Source organism: Eulemur rufifrons, chromosome 8, assembly GCF_041146395.1.
Source record: "Eulemur rufifrons isolate Redbay chromosome 8, OSU_ERuf_1, whole genome shotgun sequence".
Lineage (NCBI taxonomy): Eukaryota > Metazoa > Chordata > Mammalia > Primates > Lemuridae > Eulemur > Eulemur rufifrons.
The window spans coordinates 48,217,605-48,239,998 of record NC_090990.1 but is presented as its reverse complement, the minus strand read 5'-3'; the positions used below and the strand labels follow the sequence as shown (position 1 = coordinate 48,239,998).

The following is a 22,394-nucleotide window of genomic DNA, read 5'->3' as shown; positions in this document are numbered from 1 at the left end:
TGAGACCAACAAGATGCCAGTGGGCTCAGATTTCCAGCCAAATGCCAGTAATCCTGCTCCATCCAGGATCCTGAGAGTTCTGCCTCCGTTCCTTCTGTAGGCATCAAGGCACCTCAGCATTGCAAATGCTTTGCTATGCAAGATCTCCCGAAAATCATCTTCCTTTCCCTTGCTCCAAGTTAACCACAGCAAGCTTAACTTGTCTACCTTGGAAGGATCAGAGCACAGTTGACCCTGTTAAGATTTAAAATTACAGGCCGGGCGCGGTGGCTCGCGCCTGTAATCCTAGCACTCTGGGAGGCCGAGGTGGGCGGATTGTTTGAGCTCAGGAGTTCGAGACCAGCCTGAGCAAGAGCGAGACCCCATCTCTACTAAAAATAGAAAGAAATTATATGGACAGCTAAAAATATATATAGAAAAAATTAGCTGGGCATGGTGGTGCATGCCTGTAGTCCCAGCTACTCGGGAGGCTGAGACAGGAGGATCGCTTGAGCTCAGGAGTTTGAGGTTGCTGTGAGCTAGGCTGACGCCACAGCACTCACTCTAGCCTGGGCAACAGAGTGAGACTCTGTCTCAAAAAAAAAAAAAAAAAAGATTTAAAATTACAGTTCTTGAGTCTAAGGATTTTCAACCTAGCCGAGATACTATTTTGTTTTCTGGCTAGGACATCAAAACAAAATATAATAACCCCCTCCTCAAATAAAAAAAAAAAAATGTTTTCTTTCTGAAATTAAAAAAGAAAAAAACGCACCTTGTAGTTAAGGAAAAAAAAAAAAAGACCACACATAATAGTATCTTATTTTGCTTTAATATCCCAAAATATCTGTATGAATGGGACTATCCTGCCAAACAAGACAGAAATCCGTAGACAAGTACGTCTCACTGAGGAAAGAACTAATTGGACAGAAGGCACCAGAAATTGCATTTTGTTGGGTTACATGTAAACAGTAGATGGGGGGTGGAGATTTGCCAAGAAGAAAGGAATCTGCACTGTCATTCCACTGGCACATCCTAAGGAGGAGAAACGGCCTCGCCTGCCCGCCTTCCATTGTAGTGTAAACAGCGCCCGATGCTAAGGAGACAAACACCCACACAGCAGCAGTGCAGAAGGGCATGGAAAGGAACTGACATTAGCATAAGCCCCCGGCTCCTCTTTCTGTCTTTCCCAAGGGCATCTCAATTAGCAGTGTCTTACATATGCACCATTTGTCAACAACGGGTTACTGGAAAAATCAAATCCTAAAAAGCCTGGCAAACACACTGTGTTTCTGTCCACGCTCTTCGATCAGATGACTTGGACGGGTCCTGGGGTGGAGAGACGTACTGCGTCTGGCCTGTCTTCCTAGGTGATGACGGTGGGTGCCGTGCGGCCCGTCCTTTCCTGGAGTTGAGATACTTTCAGAGCAATGGAAATAAGAGGGGCCAGCATGACCTGAGGGGGACACAAAGAGAAGCACATTTTCCATCACTTTCTCTAAACACAGATCCTTAGCTCCAGCCTCATGCGTCTGGCTGCCTACTCCCAGGTCTCCTTACTCTACAAGCCTGAAAACAAACATATGTTCTTTCTCCTCAGTTCCAGCAGTTTTGCTTTTAGTGAATCAACTGCACAGTCTTCCATGTACAGCGAACTGAGTTGTTTTTGACGCCTTCCTCTGCGCATGCCCCGTGTCCAATCCATCGGCAAGCCTAAGTGCCTTTTCCCTTCTCACTGTCTCACACCGGCCCGTTTCCCTCGGTCCTACTGCCACGACCTTGCCGAGCCAGTGCTCCCTCTCTCACCTGGGCCCCCACACCCACGTTTGCATCCTCCAGTTGGATTCCCACACTGTACCTGAGGAGATCTTTCAAAATGTGGCAACTCCCCCCCACCAATATCTACCCTCTCACTTAACGAAAAGACAAGAATTCTCCTGCTTAAATAAATTTTTTTTTTTTTTTTTTTTTTTGAGACAGAGTCTCACTCTGTTGCCCGGGCTAGAGTGAGTGCCGTGGCGTCAGCCTAGCTCACAGCAACCTCAAACTCCTGGGCTTAAGCGATCCTACTGCCTCAGCCTCCCGAGTAGCTGGGACTACAGGCATGTGCCACTATGCCCGGCTAATTTTTTCTATATAGATTTTTAGTTGTCCATATAATGTCTTTCTATTTTTAGTAGAGACGGGGTCTCGCTCAGGCTGGTCTCGAACTCCTGACCTTGAGCAATCCACCCGCCTCGGCCTCCCAGAGTGCTAGGATTACAGGCGTGAGCCACCGCGCCCGGCTAAATATTTTTAATATTAAAAAAAAAACCCTACTCGTCTAGTTGAACTGTCCATTTTATAGATAAGAAAATTGATACCCAAAGAGGTGAAGTGATTTAACCAAATGACTCAATGGCAGAGCCAAGATAGGGATAGTACATTTTCTACTGCCAATTGGTGTTTTCTCTTATCTAAATCTCCACCAAAGAACGCATTATACCTGGATGAGGTGAATAGACTCTCGTGCTAAGCCCGCCGCGTTCCCCTTAGGGCTTGGACAGTCCCCAGGAGGGGCTGAGGCTGTGGCCCAGCACCTACAGATAGGGGCCGGAGTCTGTTCCCTTCAGTGCCATCCCACCATGTCCTTAGGACTGCGGCGCAGAAGCAGCACCTTTAGTTCATTCTTTGTATCTACCATGTGCCGGCATTTATCTTGAGGATAAAAAGACAACACACTTTCCTTCTTCCTTTCCTCTTGCTCTGTTATTCTAAGTGTCTACAATGCAGACCTCATTGCCTTTGGTTATGTTTGAGGGGTGCCTACAACACAAGAGGGTTCTGGCAATGATTGAAACTGGAGCCCAGAGACTGGAAAAAAATGTAAAAGTGATGCATTCTCTCCTCCTTTTTGTAATAAAATCAACTATACCATTCAGATGAGCTACCTAGAGTGGTCAAATTCATAGACACAGGAAGTGGAATGGTAGTATCAGGGGCTGAGGAGAGGGGGAAATGGGGAGTTGCTATTCAATGGGTATAGAGTTTTAGTTTTGCAAAAAAAAAAAAAAATGTGGACAATGTGAATATATATAACACTTAAAAATGGTTATGATGGTAAATTTTATGTTACATGTTTTTTAGAATTTTTTTTAAAAAAAGAACTATAAGAGCTGCATATTCTCAAAAGTCAATCCTATGTTCCAGCCACAGTATTTAAGCATTTTGCATTATTGTCTCCCTAAATCCCTACAGCAACTTTATGGAATAGGTATTATTCTGCCATTTGACAGACAAGGAAACCAAGACTCATAAAATTGAAATGACTTACCCAGTGACACACAGTTATTAAGTGGCAGGAACAGAATTTAAAACAAGATCTCTCTCACTCCAAAACCTATGCTCAAAACCTTTATGCCAGGGGGTCCCAAATAATTTTCATAGGATTTTAATTAGATGTTAGAAGAAAAAAGGCTTTGTGGAAAAATAAGCATGGCAAAGGCTATTGACTTTATTTTACTTTTAATTTTTTATAAAAATTGTTTATATTTAAGGTATATAATATGATATTTTGATATACATATGCTTAGTGAACTAATTATTGCGGTCAAGCTAATTAACATAACATGAATCTTATCACATAGTTACCTTTTTTGTTCTGGTGGTAGTACTGGGAACACTTAAGATCTGCTCTCTCAGCAAATTTCAAGTAAACAATATGGTATTATTAATTATAGCCCCATGTTGTACATCTAGAACTTCATCCTACGTGAGTAAAATTTTGTACCCTTTGACCAACATCTCCCCATTTCCTGCCCCCACCAGCCCCTGGTAACTACCCTTCTACTCTGTTCCTATGAGTTCAACTTTTTTTAGATTCCACATATGTGAGATCATGCAGTATTTATCTTTCTGTGTCTGGCTTATTTCACTTAGCATAATGTCCTCCAGGTTCATCTACGTTGTTGCAAATGGCAGGATTTCCTTTTTTTCTTTAAAGGCAGAATAATTTCCCATTGTGAGATATGCAGATCTCGATCTCGATCTCTCTCTCTCTCTCTCTCTCCCCACCGCATCCCTCTCTCTATATATATACATACCACGATTTCTTTGAGGTCGGTACCCTATCTTGGCTATTGTGAATAGTGCTTCAATGAATATGAGAGTGAAGGTATTTCTACAAGATACTGATTTCAATTTCTATGGATACAATACCCAGAAGAGGGATGGCTGGATCATATGGTAGTCCTATTTTTAATTTTTTGAGAAACCTCCATACTGTTTTCCAAAATGGCTACACCAATTTACATTCCTACCAACAGTGTACAAGTGTTCCCTTTTCTCCACATTCTTGTCAACACTTTTTATCTTTCATCTTTTTGATAATAGCCACCCTACCAGGTATGAGGTAGTATCTCATTATGGGTTTTTTTTGTTTTTGTTTTTTTTTTTGATACAGAGTCTCACTTTGTTGCCTGGGCTAGAGTGCTGTGGCATCAGCCTAGCTCACAGCAACCTCAAACTCCTGGGCTCAAGCAATCCTCCTGCCTCAGCCTCCCAAGTAGCTGGGACTACAGGCATGTGCCACCATGCCCGGCTACTTTTTTCTATATATTTTTAGTTGTCCAGCTAATTTCTTTCTATTTTTAGTAGAGACAGGGTCTTGCTCTTGCTCAGGCTGGTCTCGAACTCCCGAGAGCCACTCCCCGAGCCACCGCGCCCGGCCTCATTATGGTTTTGATCCACATTTCCCTGATGATTAGTGATGGTGCGCACCTTGTCATACACCTGTTGGCCATTTGTCTTTCTTCTTTGGAGAAATGTCGATTCAGGTCCTTTGGCAAAAGCTATTTAAATGGGTGTCTTTCCTGCAAGTTTTCTTGGAGCCTTTAGGGTGCAGTGTGTGTTACGAATCACCTGGCAGGGGCTAATGTGCCACAACACTTCCTCAACTCTTTCTGGCTATGGAGCTCTGTTTGGGAGCTTCCATCAAGACGAGTGTTGTGAGGAGCCCACTTGGGGAAGCTTTGTCCTGAACGTCACTGCCTCCCCTTGGCTCCTCCCTTTTGATGGTTGTCCTCCAAGTTCTCTGTCCCATCCAAGGCTCCAGAGTCCCTCCCCTCACTGGCATATTTCTGGAGGCTCTTTGTGGGTGTCTGGGGAACCCAACCTACAAGGCTGCAAGTCTGCAGACTTTTCTGTGAAGACACATGAAACTGCCTCTCCCCGCCCCCACCAAATCTAGAACCAGTTTGTATTCCGCCTGAGCAGGTGATCAGACCAGAACACCAGAAGAGGGACTGATTTAAAGATTAGTTATCCTGAATCTGCCATCAATTAACTGTTGCTTAACCTTTCTGTGCCTCAGTTTCCTTATCTGTAATAGGGAGAATAATAGAGCCTACCTCATTTGAGAATTAAATGATTATATTCATGCAAGGGGCTTAGAACAGAGCTGGGAAAATAGTCAATGACATACTGAAAGAGATATGGAGGAAAGAGTGCAGCTGGTACCCTGTTAGCTCATCTGATAAATGGGTACTGAAAACACAGGCTCAGTGGAACCACTATCATTCCTTCAGACAGAAGACCTAATCAGGGCACGGGGCTTGGGCATTACCTGGGGGTCCTGGTTGATCTTGGCAACGTCCTTCTCATAGCTATCGATGTACAGTCGAATCGTGGCCCCTGCGCTCCCAGTGCCACTCAGTCGGAAGATGATGCGAGAACCATCTGCAAAAATGAGCCGCAAGCCCTGGAAAGGATAAGCAGAGAATTCTTTCCCCCACATGCTGGAAGGGAGATTGAAGGCTGGCAAATTATGAGGGGTCCACTGGGGAGCTAATTTCATCCATACTTGATCAATTGGAGGATTAGGTCCTTGATAAATGGCAGCAATTGAACCTCATAAGTCAGCCTCCTGTCAGCCTCTCTGCATCTGGACCATGGGTGCTTGGCCAAGGTAGGAGGAGCATTTCTAGGGGTGTGGGGAGACCTGATCTCCGTGATGCCGGATGACATGAGGGCTTCCCTCCCCTCCCGGCTTCCCTGTGATTTATGGACTAGCCATTCTAGTTTGAAGCTTAATAAGTAAGGAAAGGCACTAGATACAGAAATTCCACCCCCAGATCAGCAGGGAAACATGGACAGAAGGGGCTGAAACCAGAGCAGAAGAGGTTTCAGGCAGGTAAGAGGAAAGACTCTTTACAAAACCCCAATAGAGAGCCTGGAAAAGAGAACAGGAGGCCGGAGGCCCCGAATGGCAGAGACCGGCTCTTGCAGACCTCATCCCTGATGACTCGCAGTGGGGTCCAAGTGCAGTGCCAATCCACCCTTCTCTCTGTTGCCCTGCCCTGCCCCTCCCTGGCAGTATCTTTGGTCCTCAGTCACCTTCTTACTTTGGAAGAAAGGCTGGAGACTCTTGGGTAGATATTCCCCGACCTGAGGGAAGAAGGATGGGCCAGACAGTTGCCTGAGGACCCTTCAGTCTTTATGAGTCTATTCATTCTTCCGCGAAAAGAAGAACTTTGCATGATGCCAAAGACTGACCAGAGGAAAGATACTACTCCTCGCCTGCTGTCTGTCCAGTGTTTATTGTGATAATCATTAGTGCTCATTAGTGAGGACAGCTCATGAGATACACAGCATACATGCCCCGGTTGGTCACCATGGAGAGGATATAGTTCACTTCCACTTACCATTTCCTGCTTTCTAGAAACATACCAGGGTTGGTCTCCTTCCCCTACAGCTTCAACTTGAAGCTTCTAAATTCTTTTCACTTGATTGCAGGTGCTTTATCTGTTTTGGAACATTTTCCTTCCCACCTGGTTGTCCATCTAACTGCTCAGGTTTTCTGGTGACAGAAAGTGGAGCAGCTGCCTTCTTTACAGCACACGGAGAGCAGCCCTGTCCTATGCTGCCACCTCCCACAGGCATCTCTGCCCTCTCCTCTCTCCTAGCAGGGGCTGGAGGCATGTGGAGTTGGGGCTGGCTGTTCCTGAACCTCCCATCTCCCTGAAGGCTTAACCAAGCAAACTTAGGCTCTACTCTCCCATCCCTCAGCCCCAGCCTCTCCTTTTCTACACCCCTGTCCTCCCCCAGATCTCCCTTGTTCTAACTAGCTCAGACATACTTTACGATCTTCCACACTGGACCCAAAGTCCTCAGAGTTGGCAGATGGGCACAAGGATGATAAACCACTCATGCTAGGGTTTGGGGACGGGACACTCCAGGCACGGGGGGCACGGTGGCCAGGCTCCACCCACCCGTTCACTACCCCTTCTCCGAGAGAAACTTTCAACAAATTACACAGCCCATCCCTTCCCAACCCTGTCGGGTGCCTTCAGAAGGACCAGGCCGAAAATCTGGGTCTGCCAGGAAAAAGCAAACTTGGAAGCTGTAACAGAATCTTCATCCCACTCTTTACTATCTCTGTTTCTAAATTATCAGAGATGAGTCCATTCTGTGACAACATCTAGCAACAGAACCAGAGGTGAGAGGACCCTGGGCCCCCGAGTGTTCCTAAGAAGCTGGGAGAAGGCCCGACTCAGCTTACAGCGTTAGGTACCTGGCACATAGTGAGGGAAACACTAACAATTCCGTCTACACCTAGGGATGGTCCAGGTTCTAAACTGGAGCAGGTGACTGGCCACTGCCAGGGAGGGACAGGGGAGGGGAACAGAGAAGAGGGTGGGTTGGCACTGCACTTGGACCCCAGAGCGAGTCGTCAGGGATGAGCAGGAGGTTGGCCACTGAGTCCTGCTTGGTAGGTCTGCAAAGAGCCAGTGTCTCGGACGCACTGCTGCGTCAGGTGGGCTGCAGGTGATGTGCCGTGGATGATAACAGTTAACGTTTCTAAGTCTGGGAATGCCTCATTTACAGGGTGTCTCAAAAGTCTCCATACAAAGGAAAAAATCTTATTAAATTTTATAATGAATATTTTATAAATAAGGGTACATTTAGCTATAATTTCCCATTTTCCCTATGTATGGTGACTTTTGGAACACCCTGTGTTTTTCTCTTCTTTCTTTAGAAATCAGAACATAAGAAAAAAATGTATATGATAATGCCACTCTCCCACTATCATGCTGCTATAATCTCCTGAGAGAAAAGAGAAGAGTGGATATCTAAGGCCACAGTTCTCCACCCTTTTTAGATTCTGGGGCTCCTTTCTGCATGCACTCGCAACACGTCATCTTGCGTACAACAATTCCAGAGGGTGAGAAAATCACGTGGAGTCTCGGCTAAGATGCCCAGGATAAGGGCATGGGGGATTGATAGAACCAGGGCACAAACCACTGTCCTACGAGTGCATGTGAGAGTCACATGTACCTCAGTGTAAAACCAGTTGGGAACAGCTACCCTCAACAAACAGGGCAGCAGAGGAAAAACGACCAACAGGCCTTTTGCCTTTTTCCCTCAAGACTTCAGAGATGAGCTCTGAGGCCTCTCTCCCAAATACACTGAAATCTGTTCCTACCTGATTTCTTGAAATGCTTCCATCCACTGGATCACTGTACTCAAAGTTATCAGCCTTCTCCACAGTGTATACTTTGTCACTCACTGAGAACTGTTTCCCCACAAAGGAGCGATCAAACATCAGAGCCTCCAAATCCTTCATCATTTTGTTTGCGCTCTCCGCGTCCACCTCCTCGTAATCATACCTGGAAGAAGTCACGGAGTTGAGGCCCACGGGCTAACTTCAGATCATACCCAGGTATGTCAATCAGCACTTTCTTCATCGTTTCTTTGGCCTTCCCCCAAAACCATCTAACTTCAGAAGAAGCTGGCAAAAAAATATGGGCCTGTCAGTCACTGAGGACGGAACAGGCCAGGGATGAAAGGAAGGGCTTGGAGGATTTCAGGGAAGGGTTATGAGCTTCTGAATAAGCAGGAAACACCTATCTTGGCATTTCTACAGAATAAAGCTCTAAGATGCTTCAAAGGCTTTTGAGAGATACTATCTAACATTTAATCACAACATCCTGAGGAGGTAGAATCAAAAGCAATGTTATCTCTAGAGAACTCTACATAAAGGAGCACATAACCGAGCCACTTCTCTTCGAGATTCCATGAGCTTCTTTGGGGTGAATGCTGGGACTGCACCCAGTCTGGGGCCTGCCTGAGGCTGCTGAGAGTTTGACTAAGGAGAGTTCCAGTCTCCACAGGAGATTCCTAAAGCAAAGCCAAGTTTTCACTAGCCAGATGAAGCAGCCAAACACGAACTCTACATCTGAGCCGCCTCCCTTCTTTCAGGGAGCATGCATTCTGGTCCAAAGTGCTGCGGATTCCTCCTGACAGAGGCGGCCCGGCGTGCAAGCAAAAGGGCCAAGGGGAAAAAAAAGTGCATCGCAAACGAAATTCTATGACAATTATTTTTCTTTCAAGAATTCTCCTTGACTTCTTTGTTAATGATGTTAAAGATGCTTACAGGTGGCTTTTCTTGACCTAGTGGCACACACCCTCTTGAGAAAGTTATTTTTTAGAGGCTCAAGAGAGCAGAGTCTATATTTATTTGCAATAGTGAAGCAAATACGATACGTGCAAGACGACACCTCCGAGACATGAGAACTACTGAGGAATTAAGGCCAACCTAGTCTGGCTCCAAGATTCTATGAATCAAGAACAAAATAGTCCTCTTAATCTCGAAGTCAGCTCTTTCCCCCAGTTAAAATGATAAACAGCAAGAAATTACAACCAGGTGTTTGTGCTTTATATCTGTGACCTTTGAGTATTCAGGGGTAATGTTTTATAAATCCTAGGCACAGAGGGGTGTAATGGAAAGAGTCTGGGCTTTGCATTCAGACAGAATGAGCTATGAGTTATGGTTATTAATTGTGTGACTATAGGCCTGTTGTCCCATCTCTCAGAATCTCAATTGCCTTATCAATAACCATCTTGAGGCTGACGTTAGATAAGGTATGCAAAAGTGCCTAGCACTTTTCTGCAATAAACGGAGAGTACAATGGAGTCATAACTCATCATAAATGCAGATTCTAATGACTTGATTTGTAATACTTGGTTATTTGATAATTAATAAAAATATGTTAAAATAGTTTTTATATGGAGCTGTTCAACTGATTCAAGAGTGACTCTTTCTCTGAACAACCCCTCCTAACCTTATTCCTAACTCCACTCTGGCTACTACTGTTCACCTGTTAGCTCATTCATTTATCTATTCAAAACATAATTATGCAGTTTCTACAATGACTTAGGTGTTTGCAGCACAAAATCTACAATGACTTAGGTGTTTGCGGCACAAAACCAGACATGGTCCTGTTTTTGTGACACTCTAGAGAGTTCATGACTGCGATTCTGAATTCCCAGGTTTTTCTGTCTATTAGAGAGTAGAGATTTTTGCCTTGGATCCCAGGGCTACTGTGTGGTACCAGCTGGCAGTTATTACTTATGCCTTCCACAAAAGAGTAACTTGAGGGAGGAAGAGATCAATGAATTTGTCCAAAGTTAATAAAAGGATTCTGATTGAAGAGCCCACGTTGTTAAGGTTGAATTCTTTCTTGACTATCCAGAGATCATGGACTATAAAACCTGGAATATATTTTTAAAATTCTCCAGTCTAGCCAGGTGTGGTGACTCATGCCTGTAATCCCAACACTTTGGGGAGGTCGAGGCAGGAGGATTGCTTGAGCCCAGGAGTTCAAGACCAGCCTGAGCAACATAGTGAATGAGACCCCATCTCTACAAAAAATAGCTGGCCATAGTGGTGCATACCTGTAGTCCCACCTACTCGAGAGGCTGAGGCAGGAGGATCGCTTGAGCCCAGGAGTTTGAGGTTGCAGTGAGCTATGATGATGCCACTATACTCTAGCCTGGGTGACAGAGAGAGACCCTGTCTCAAAAAAAAAAAAAGTAAATTCTCTAGTCTAACGTACCCATTTTATAGGAACAGCAACCGGAAGAGGTACAGAGAAATTACACCCATTCATTTCTTTTTTTTTTTTTTTTTTTGAGACAGAGTCTCACTCTGTTGCCTGGGCTAGAGTGCCGTGGCATCAGCCTAGCTCATAGCAACCTCAAACTCCTGGGCTCAAGCAATCCTTCTGCCTCAGCTTCCCAAGTAGCTGAGACTACAGGCATGCGCCAGCATGCCTGGCTAATTTTTTCTACATATTTTTAGTTGTCCATATAATTTCTTTCTATTTTTAGTATAGACGGGGTCTCACTCTTGCTCAGGCTGGTCTCGAACTCCTGACCTCGAGCAATCCTCCCACCTTGGCCTCCCAGAGTGCTAGGATTACAGGTGTGAGCCACCGCACCCGGCCCCATTCATTTCTTATAGGCAAACAATTTAACTAATGTTCTTTTTATCATATTTCCTTTCCACAATTGGAATACTGAGGTCCAGGAAAAATTCTGTTAGATTTTTACACTTACTGAGAGAAAGGCGAATTGGACTTAGTGAAAAGCACTACTGTCAACAAATTTGTAATGCTTTTTCAAAATAGAAATATGTATGGTAAAGAATTATTATTAAATGTTCCGAATATTTTGTTCACTGCTGAAGCCCCAGTACCCAGCAGGAAGTAGGTATACAGTAAATATTTCCTGAATCAATTAATGAAGTAGTGACAAACATACAGCCTTTGGGGCCCTATTTTAATGAGTCAGTAAAGTTGATCTGGACTAAACATAATTATTTCCATAATTTAAGAAGTTAGGAAACATGATTTCATATTTCATTTAGTCCTCTCAATAGCTAGACTGTTATTCCCATTTCTACAGATGAGAAAACTGAGTACAGAGAGAGATTAAATGACTCCCCAGTCAAGTAAGGGGAAGAAATAAAATTCTAATCCACTTCTCTGAATCTAAATCCAATGTTAGGATCAAGTTCACCCAATGGGTACATTTAAAAATGCTTATAAAACATTTATTCTTTTGATAATGTTAGCTAAATTTTTAGGCCTAATTCTTCATGGCTGACATAAAAGTTGGCTTCATTTTGACCCTGACTGAATTATTTTAAAAATCTCCACTTGATAGAGGCTGGATGAACTAGGGTTTTATTATCACTTAGGACAAGAGAGGCTGTGTATGCACGAGAATTCTCTCCCCAGAATCCCCCACACTACCTCATAGCCAGGCAGGCTGGGGCTTACCTGGTGAAGAAATTCCGGCCATATTTTTGCCAGTGATCTTTGAGGATGTCCTCCACACTCTGCTTGCGGTTGGCCAGGATGGAGAGCCAGGCGAGGACGGCCCACAGCCCATCCTTCTCACGGATGTGGTCAGAACCTGGGGAGGGGAGAGCCGGCTGCTGTGAGAAATGGGATTTCTCCAAATACTTGAGAATAAACTCAACAGCAAGCAAGCAGATGCCACTGGAAAAGTCAGAAAACTCAACTGAGGACTGGAGTGAAAGAATCACTTATTGAAGGAAGCAACACAATATTGAAAAGAAGTTGATGCTTCCCAAAGTAAGTTAGGAATTTAAGGCCAATATCAATAAAAATGTCTGTGAGATGATAAGGTGGAACTTGATGTATCAATTATATATTAACGTGAAGAAAAAAATCAAAATAAATAAACAGCAGAAGAATATGACCAGTATAAAATGTCAATAATTAAAGTAGTCTGGTAGCTTAATGGAACAAAAGAGAACACCTAGAAAGAGACCCAAGCACATATGAGGCTTTAGTGTGTGATAAAGGTGTCACTTTATGGCTGTGTAAAAAGAATGGATTAATTTTTAAATGGTGTTTGGATAACTGGCTAAACAATTGGGGAAAAGCACCATAAGAAAAAGAATTTCACACCTAATGAGTGTGGTGCACACTGTCTGGGGGATGGACATGCTAGAAGCTTTGACTTGGGCAGGGCAAAGGCAATATATGTAACCTAAACATTTGTATCCCCATTATATGCTGAAATATAAAAAAAATAAAAAAAAAAAAGAATTTCAATTGAATTAAAAATTCAAATGGAAAAACTGAAAACCTTTAAATACTAGATGATATGTGTGTGTGTGTGTGTGTGTGTGTGTATGTATATGTGTATATATATATCTCTTAGGGTGATAAATACATGTAAATATAGTATTCATAAAGGAAAACAATTGATGTATTTGTCTACTTAAAAATTAGCATATCTATACAGCAAAACTACCATAGATAAAATTAAAAGCCTATTGAAAAACTTCTAAAAATAAACACATTTACAACTGTAAGGTAGATGTTTAATATATTCAACATGGAAAAAATTCTTATGTACTAAGAAAAAAGCAAAACCTCAGTAGAAAGACAGGCCAAGGATATTAATAGGCAATTTGCCAAAAAAAAAAAAAAAAAGTTAACCAATTAACATAATAAAAAGCTGTCACTATTTTTAAGAGAAATTAAAGTTAAAACCACAATGAAGAAACTGCCACTTGCTTGACAGATATGGCCAGGGATTTAATAATTAGAACACCCAGTATCAGGGAGGTATAAGGGAAACTGTATTCCAACATAGTGCTGGTGGGAGTGTACACTGGCACACTTTTGGAAAGCAATTTAGCAAAAAATGTCAAAGCTTTAAAAACGCACCTACTCATGGATCCAGCAACTTCAACCAAAGACATTATTATTTAACCAACTAGGATTGGTTAAAGAAACTATGACCTCCTGCTAAGGTCTGGGCTAAAATCTTCACCAAAATTTAAAAATTGGTTCCTTCCAATATGCTTATATGCATGGAGACCCTTTTCCAAGAGCCTGGAACAGAACTCCCACTTTTTGCCTTTAAACTCCTTATTTGGAAAAAAAAGCAGACTATATTGAGCCCTATTTTCTGATTTCTGAATAGGACTCTGTACAATCCTTCTATAATCATGCTTGGCATATTGTCAAAACTTGAATTCTTTATGTGCCTCCTGCCCTGGTTCCCACTGGTTCTTACTCGTCTTGGAATTGTCAGAAAATCTAGCACAATGCTGGCTATGTAGGAGGCATGTGCTAAGTTTTTCCCTTCCCTTCTTCATCCTTTCACACCCAGCTCAAATGTCCTCTCCTCTTTGAGACTAGCTCCCTGCTTCCCTGGGCAGTTACGAGCTCCTTTCTCTTTTCCTAGAGCAACCGCACAGAACATCTGGGGTGGCGCCATCCTCCTGGTAGGGTCTTTCTCCCTACTGCCCACGCACTGTTTGGAGGCATCTCTTACTTATCCTTATAACCAAGTCTAGTGACTTGCATAGCACAGGAATATGGTAAATAACTAATTACGAAGAGTGCGTGAATGAATGAGTCAACTAATGAACCTACTCCAACATTTTCTCTTTCTATTTTGGGTTCATAAAAATATACAACTTTTTCTTTCAGAACGTTTTTCTCTTCAATGGGATACCACTTTTAGAAGTAACAGTCCTTAAAATGTGGATGCTGGCAAAACTAGAAGTAGTGGGCAATATTTTTAGTGCTTTATATAACAAATTTTAGAAATGTTTACCTAATTTTATTATCTATAGGCTTTTATTTGCCTTTACTGCTATTTTAAGGAAGGAAAAGTTAGCTCTCTGCTTCTTACGGCTTTTGTAAATGATATGTTTTGGCAACAGTTCATCCTGAGAAGCGAGATTCTGGCAGCTCCCCTAATATATTGGGAATTCATGACAGCAGTATACGGCCCAGAATTATTTGTCCATGCTCCAGTTTTTTTCCTTCCTTTTTTTTTTTCCCTTGAACTTTTTTCTTTTTTCTTTCTTTTTTGGCAAGACTGAACGCATAGGAGGCAATGTTCCTTTGTGCTTTTCCTGCTCTAAATGAAGAACTTGTTTTTTTCTTTTATATGGAAATGAAAATAAAATCTAAAAGCCTGACCCAACTCTGACCAAGTTACTTGGAGATAACTAAATCATACATGTAATATTAGAAATGAAGTATCTATCCTGGGTAACATAAACAGATATCCTAGACCTATTCCACTTGTATGACCCTCAGTCCCTCTGGATGTTTTGATTAATCTCACTAAATTACCTTGGGTGTACCAAAACTCTAGGTGATTTGATTAATATTCAGGAAGGCTGGATAAATTTCATTTTCTTCTGCATTCTGATGAATAATGGCATATTTCCAGTGAAAAAAGGCACTGGAGCGTGTACGTGTTTCTAAAGCTACCAACTTGTACAGTTGTGGCTTATTAGGAAATGCTTGCTAACTTAGCAATCAGAAAGCCTGAATTTGCGGCTCTGTTACTTACAAGCTGCTTGAATTTGGATAAGTTACTTAATTTTTCTGAGCCTCAGTTTATTCAACTGTAAAATGGAGATAATGCTAACTAACCTCTTTCACACAACTGTGAGAAATCGCTATGATAAAGCAAGTGGGGCTATTTTATAAACTGTTAAGCACTATATAAATGCAAGATGCCATTATGAATAAAGGGAAAAACAAAGAGCATATTTTACAGAAAACTCTTTTCCACTGAGCTTATAAAGCTTTCAAAAATAATGCTCCTTAACTGTACATATTAGGGAAGAAAATGGAAGAATATAACCCAATATGCTCTTTCCTCTGGGCACTGGGATTACAGAGCTTTTTCTTCCGTTCTTATTTAATTCTCCAATATATGGGAATTCATGACAGCAGGCTACAGCTTGCAATTATTTCTATAATGAATATGAATTACTTCTATGTTTTAATTGTTAAAAAGTAAAAGAAGCCGAGCTCGCTTAACCGTGAGAAGGGAAAACACCGCGAGCGCACCTAGGCTAGCCTCAGCTGACGCAGGGCAGGGGCGGGCTTTGCACTGGGTCTCCTTACACTTGCTTGGCTCGGGGACCGAGTGCGTGCATGGGAATTCTGCCCTTTCAGCATCTCCCAACACCTGTCACTTTGTTTTGGCCTAATCAGCACCTTGTGATAAGCGAAAACTCGGCTCGGTCAGGGCATACTCTGGGTCTCAGCCAAGAAAAATGTCAACCCTTGCTGCAGGAGCCAAGAGCTAACGGTTGAGGGATCACACTTACCAGGGTGGGCATTTCAGGAGCTGCCGGGTTTCTGCCCCTGCCAGGCCACGGGTCTGAGGATGGGGATGTGGCAGCTGACAAACAGCTACATGGAGTTCTCTGAAAGTACCAGTGTCTGGCTGGCTGTCTCTCTCTGTCATTTCTCTCTCTCCTGCAGCCCCCTGAACAGACTGCTCCCTCTGCCTGCGGGGTCCCACCCCACACACCCCCACCAGCCTGGCTGGCATCTCCTGAAGTTACTTTCATCTTCGTCCTTATCCAGGACACCCTCCTTGCCCCCCTGTGCTTCTACCCTTCCCTTGGTCACACCCCACCCTACACTATGAGTTGTACCCACCGCCACCCCGGGGGCTGACCCACAGTCAGCTCTCAGTAAGGGTTTGACAAAGAAAGGCCAGGCCCCGGCTGACTGGCTGGGAGGCTCCGCAGAGCCCTGTCCTCCCGGCCTTCCACTGCACAAATAACTTCACACGGAAAGGAAGGCGAGCTCCTCAGGAAGCCTTTTCCAGACCACTCCAGCCCCCAGGGGGCTGTCCCCAGAAGTCCCAGACACTCCACTTAGCAATGACTCCTGTGCTGCCTCGTGACTGCCCCTGGAACTCTGTTCCCTCTCTGTGAGGCGCTTTTGGAGGGAGGTAGTAAGTGCCTGACAGGTAGGAACTGTGTCCTCACACAAACTTCACGTTACATCCAACAAATGTGAATCAGTGCCTGCATGTTCCAAGCACATGAGAGAACACCAAGATGTGTAAGGCATGTCCCCTGCCCTCACAGATGAGCACAGACAGGTGAGGGAGACAGACGTGCAGGTAACAGTTCAATGGAGTTAGTTATAATTAGGGCACAAGCCTAGTTCTACCGGGGTATTCTGTCCGGGATATCCCTAGAGATGGGATGCTGCAACCTTCCCCTGGGGGCTTTACCTGCAGGGAAATTGACTCAAGAGCTATGCAAGTTAGAATGGGCAGAAAACAAGATAGAAAATCTGCTTCCTTCTGCCTCAGAACCAGGTTAGGCACCCTGAGTATAAAGCTCCCGAACTACCCCGCACTTCACCTTCTATCACTTCGCACATTTGTAATTACCTGGCCAGGGTCTGACCTCCTTCCCCAGATGGAAACTCACGGAGCATTCCATGAGGAGGTCATGCTCGCCACTGTGTCTCCAGAGCCTAAACCAGCATCCAGGATACAGTCAAAGTTCAATAAACATTTTAGGATCAAATGGATGCAAAGAAGTATAAGCATGAAGGACTTTTCATAAGAAATCAAGATTAAAAGAAATCTGCAAAGCATGAATGCTGTGTATTTTCAAGTTAGCACTCCTGTATGATACGCTATCACTAGAAACTTTTAAAGATGGGACAGGGAAAACATATTGCTCACCTCTGGACCTGACCAGACCATAATTTACTGGCATATCTCCAAGTGATACCAGGTTCATCTTCAACCTGGCTTCCTACCCCTCTTTCCCAAGCCCCATATTTTTCTGAGGAAGAGTTTCAAAAGCAGTGACAGTCTGTATTATTCAGTGATTTTACTTTCAATGTCCTGACAAGTCCAAGTTGGGATAGAACTGACACTCTGCCCTCTGTCATTGTGTATAAACGTGTACCTCATTATCCACAGTTAGGAGGAAAAAACAGCTTTGCACCATGAAAGCAACCAAAACAACAGATTCCTCCTGGCTAGTTCTGGTCCCCATTTCTGACTTCCTAACGACAAACACGTTTATCCCTTGTGTTTGTAATGCTGACGTCTGAAGAAATGTTCTAGCCTCTGTGGTTATGATAATCAGGTGAGAAACTTGCTGTATCTCCACCATGAACAGAAGAATGTATACTTGGTAATATTACGGGCTTATTCTTCAAATGTTTATTTTACTTGGTGAGCCAGTTCTTCTGAAGTCTGACTCCTTTTTGCACCTCTTTGCAATTAACTTTTGTAGAAGCTCGTTTCCTCTCACGAAGACCTTGGGGTCCCCAACCCTGGACTGAGAAGTGGGAATAATGCTGAGTTCTCACAAGAATCCCAGGCTGCTGCAAGAGGTGAGGTGTGGCTTCTCCGCTGAGGTGGATGTTTAAGCAGCAAAGCACTGACTGGTCACTTACAGTTGCAGCATCATATAGGAAATTACATCAAACGACTTTTAAAGTTCTTTCCAACAGGAGGATTCTGTTTGTCTAAATAGAAGGTGACAAGTGAATAGTGTTCTTTCATTCATTCAACAAATGTTTACTGAGCACCTGTTCTATGCTGGGCTCTATGGGAGGCTCTCGGGACACAATCTGTCCTCATGGACCTTACAGTCTAGTGCAGCCAACAGACATTAATCAAATAATCATAAATAACTGTAAAATCACAACTGCAACAAATGCCACAAAAGAGAGGTCCGTGCTTCCTTGTAAGCTAATACTCAGGGGATTTAACCCACTCTGAAAGGTCAAGGAGGCTTTCTTGAGAAATTGCCTCTACTATTGCCTGGAAAAATACAGAAATAAAGTGCCCTGCACTCAATTAAGCTATAGAATGCAAATATTTCAAAGCTCACAGAATCACTAACATCCATCCTGAGAAACTCTCTAAAGGAACTGTTGCAAACGTTCACTAGTGAGGGACAGGGTAGGTGGAAATTAACTCCCTTCTAAATAAGGAGAGCAGTAGTTCAGTTAAGTAAGTTCAGCTGCACTTGTTCACAATGGTGGAGACCCATGGCTATGCAGCCTGGTTTTTTAAAATGTTTATCTCAGAAATATAACACAACAATTTTCTTTCTTTCAGAGAGAGAAAGAACTTGTGGATTATTCTCATGATACATTCTCTCTTTGGATATAAACTATATCAAAGGGAAGATAAAACCATGGTTGGCACTAGGTGTTTGTTGAATGGGTTAGTAAATAAGAGCAATGTTAGCAAGGAATAGTCTAAAGTCTAATGCTTTGGTTCAAAGAAATCAATTCCACAAATATAACGTGGGGGACTTGGCAAATGCTTCCAGGTAAAAACTTTAAGGGTTTAATTATCCACAGCCTTACATAAACAGTATTATGAAACTTCCTAAAAGCTAACGTAGTGAAAGTTATACAAAGTACTGTGCCCAGATCACTACAAATACTCATCCCACCCTACTCTTCACTTGCCAGGCCGAGCCGGGATGATGTGGGCTCATTCTAGGCACCGCCTGCCAAGAGGGGCGCGAGTGAACCTGGAAGCATCTAGAGGCTGCTGCTGGCTCTATAAACATGAAATGAGGGGCGACTGGAAGACCCAAGGATGGGTGGCCTGGAGAAGGACGGACCTGAGAGCTGCTTCTGTCTAGTATTATATTTGAAGGCCTGTCATGTAAGAGAGGAGCAGCCTGTGCCATCCTGTCACCAGGCCTGTTCCCAGCCAGTCAGCACCAGGGACTCCTGCTTGGCTCTGGGGCTCTGATCCCTCCTACTCAGTGCTTCCCACAGGGGTCTGTGGGACAAGATGTTACTGTATGTACTATTAAAAAAAAAAAAAAGATATTGTGGTTAACTATGCTTGGGCAAAACTTTACTGACAGTATTCCTTAGAATAAAATGTTTTGGAACCTTCAAATGCTACTATCATTGTGAATACCCGAGATAGAGAGGCATACTCCACGTTTCCCAATCTTCGTGGACTCCCAGAACCCTCTCCTGGAACTAGTACCTTCCACATACCACACACTCTGGGAAACCCGATTCAAGACTTTTCTCTTTTCACCAGGCTCAGCATTGATGTAGGGACATAAGGGCAGGGCAGGAAACCAAAGGTTTTGACATAGTGCCTGCCTTCAAAGACATTTTCATCTGTAAAGAAGAATGACTGATACTAAGCCTGGACTAGAATGCTTGGTTTTGATCTTCTCTTCTTTGCTAAAGGGGGACAGTGGAGTACTAAAGGGCCAAGAAGATCAGTCCTTTTACTTCAAAATATTGGGTAGAGAGAACAGGAGGAGAAGCAATATGGCCACTTAAGCACCTTGCAATCTGGCTGGAGACCAAGACATGGGATAGAGCCACACACCTGAACAGATGTTTAGATAAGAGAGACGGATGTAGGTGGAATGAGGTCGTAGGGAGGGTCACGAAGAAGGTGGGAGTTCAGGTCAGTATTTGGACAGGCAGAGAGGAGGAAGGAGAGCACAGAGAGTGGGGTCTAAGGGTCCTGGGTGATCCCCCGAGCATACTGTACTGCAATTACACATACACCCTCATGCACAAGGATGTAGTTTTAATTTCTTGATCAACTAGCAACTTAGTTCCACCCTCATGGTCTTCCTTCATTTAACCTTCATAAATCATAACTTGTATAGAAAAACTGGGTCTAGGAAAGAGAAAGATTTAAAACCATGTTGAAACCTCCTCTTAAACAAAAACGAAAAACACGCTCCCTCCATCCTATTTCTTCCCAGAAATGAAAACATTTATAAAGGTTTCCTTGACCACTGAGGGAAGAAAAATATGTTTATCACTCTGTTTAATCCCTACAGACTCAATGACCATGCCGCCAGGGAGGCCCCCAAACTTCCTGTCTCCGTAGATGTGATCCTCTCAAAGTAAAATTAGCCCTCCTAGCTGAATGCGCTTGCTGCTTTTCAAATGTGTACACTTCATCAGAGTTGTTATAAATAAATTGTGTCTTGATTTAGGACACATCAGCTACTGTTGCTATTTCAGTGCTACCTTAGCAGTCTAAGCTTTCACTGGAAGTAGCAGTTACAGGGAGGAAAATGCTAGCACAGGAGTGTGACTTACCAGTCCCGAAGCTCTCCTCCCCACAAAGGGACAGTTTACTGGCATCCATCAAATTCCCAAAAAACTTCCAGCCAGTTGGGGTCTCATACAAAGCGATCTTTGTAGCATTAGCCACCCTTCAAAGGCATGAAATCAAAGTTACATCACAGCAGGACTGTTAGCGTAGCCATGTGAGGATGGAAAAGAGCAACTGTTATTGTGATCAAGGGTCCCATTTAGCATTGCTCAGAGGGATACATAATTCTAAGATTGGTGGAAAATCATAAGAGAAAACTTGTGCACAATGGGCTATTATATGTGGATTCAGAGGAGGGGGAAGAAGAGGAAGAAGAAAGAATTAATTCAAAACACTGAGTTTAATATTTTAGAAGAAACAACGGTAGTAAAATCTGCAGGGCTGTTTTGTAGGCTATTTAAAACCATGTGTTTTGGACATAGACTGCATCTGTAACCATTCTATAATGAACAAAGGAATGATGTGAGATTTGCTTCCAGAATGCTTGCCTTATTCCTAGTGAAGCAAGGTCAGGGTTTCCTAATATATGAGGAAAATCATAATTTTGAAAACCATGAAAGTACAATAAACTTTTACTTGGATAATGAGGTATTTCAGATGAATTTCTACATAGGGATTATCATTTTTTCCAAAAGTTGGAATTAATCTGTTCCTGGATGACACAGAAGGTATCATAGCTCATAGCTTCAGATGTAGGAGCTGGAGGCAGCGAGTTTGAATTCTAGCTCTAACTTGGCTGTGGGGTCTTGGACAAGATTGTTAACTTCTCTGACTTTCAGTTTCCTCCTCTTTAAAATGAGGATTGCTGTGAAGATTGAGATGGTGAATGTAAGAACACTATATAAACTATGAGCCACCGTATGAATATTAGTTATTACTTTCTTGCTAGCTGAAGAAAAGTCAGCACTGATTCTGTGACCAGCTCCCCTCCAGCAGGAAACTACTGCATGGCCCCACGCATGGGAGCAAAGGCTCCGGGTTCAAATTCTGACTCAGCCATTTACTAGCTGGGTGACCTTGGGCAAGTTACTTCTTTGTCCTTTTGTTTTCCCACCAGTAAAATGGGGTTGCCGAGGCAGGAGGATCACTTGAAGCCAGGAGTTCAAGATCAGAGTGAGGAAGAGCGAGACCCTGTCTCTACAAAAGATCAGAAAAATTAGCTGGGTGTGGTGGTGCACACCTGTAGTCCCAGCTACTTGGGAGGCTGAAGCAAGAGGATCACTCGAGCCCAGGAGTTTGAGGTTGCCATAAGCTATGATGATGCCACTGCATTCTAGCCCAGGCAACGGAGTGAGACCCTGTCTCCAAATAACTAACTAAATTAACTAACATAATTAACTAATTAATTAAAATAAAATAAAATGGGGTTATATATAGCCTTTACCTCATGAGGTTGGTCTGAGAATTAAATGACTTAAAACACATAAAAGATTTAGTGTCTAGGACAAGGTAATGTTCAATAAATATTAGCTATTCCTATAAGAGGCTAGATACATGAGTCTACTTTCTTCCCTGGCCTTGACCTTTTACTCATGAATTCACTCTTTTTTTTTCTTTTGAGAAAGAGTCTTGCTATGTTGCCCAGGCTAGAGTGCCATGGCATCAGCCTAGCTCACAGCAACTTCAAACTTCTGGGCTCAAACAATCCTCCTGCCTCAGCCTCCCAAGTAGCTGGGACTACAGGCGCATGCCAC

The 22,394-nt window shown here is 43.3% G+C and overlaps 1 protein-coding gene across 2 annotated transcripts in view; it reads right to left on the bottom strand.

The window, feature by feature from the left end:
• Window positions 1–791: 791 nt before the first annotated feature.
• PGM1 (phosphoglucomutase 1) overlaps window positions 792–22,394 on the bottom strand; it is a 62,349-nt gene continuing 40,746 nt past the window's right edge. For both annotated transcript variants that reach the window (XM_069480093.1, XM_069480092.1), the window contains exons 7-11: window positions 20,685–20,800; window positions 12,078–12,213; window positions 8,438–8,621; window positions 5,579–5,713; window positions 792–1,432 (exon numbers count right to left, since the gene is read on the bottom strand). In XM_069480093.1, the coding sequence (XP_069336194.1) occupies window positions 1,343–1,432; window positions 5,579–5,713; window positions 8,438–8,621; window positions 12,078–12,213; window positions 20,685–20,800 (661 nt within the window). In that variant the 3' untranslated portion in view covers window positions 792–1,342. The remainder of the gene's footprint in view (window positions 1,433–5,578; window positions 5,714–8,437; window positions 8,622–12,077; window positions 12,214–20,684; window positions 20,801–22,394) is intronic.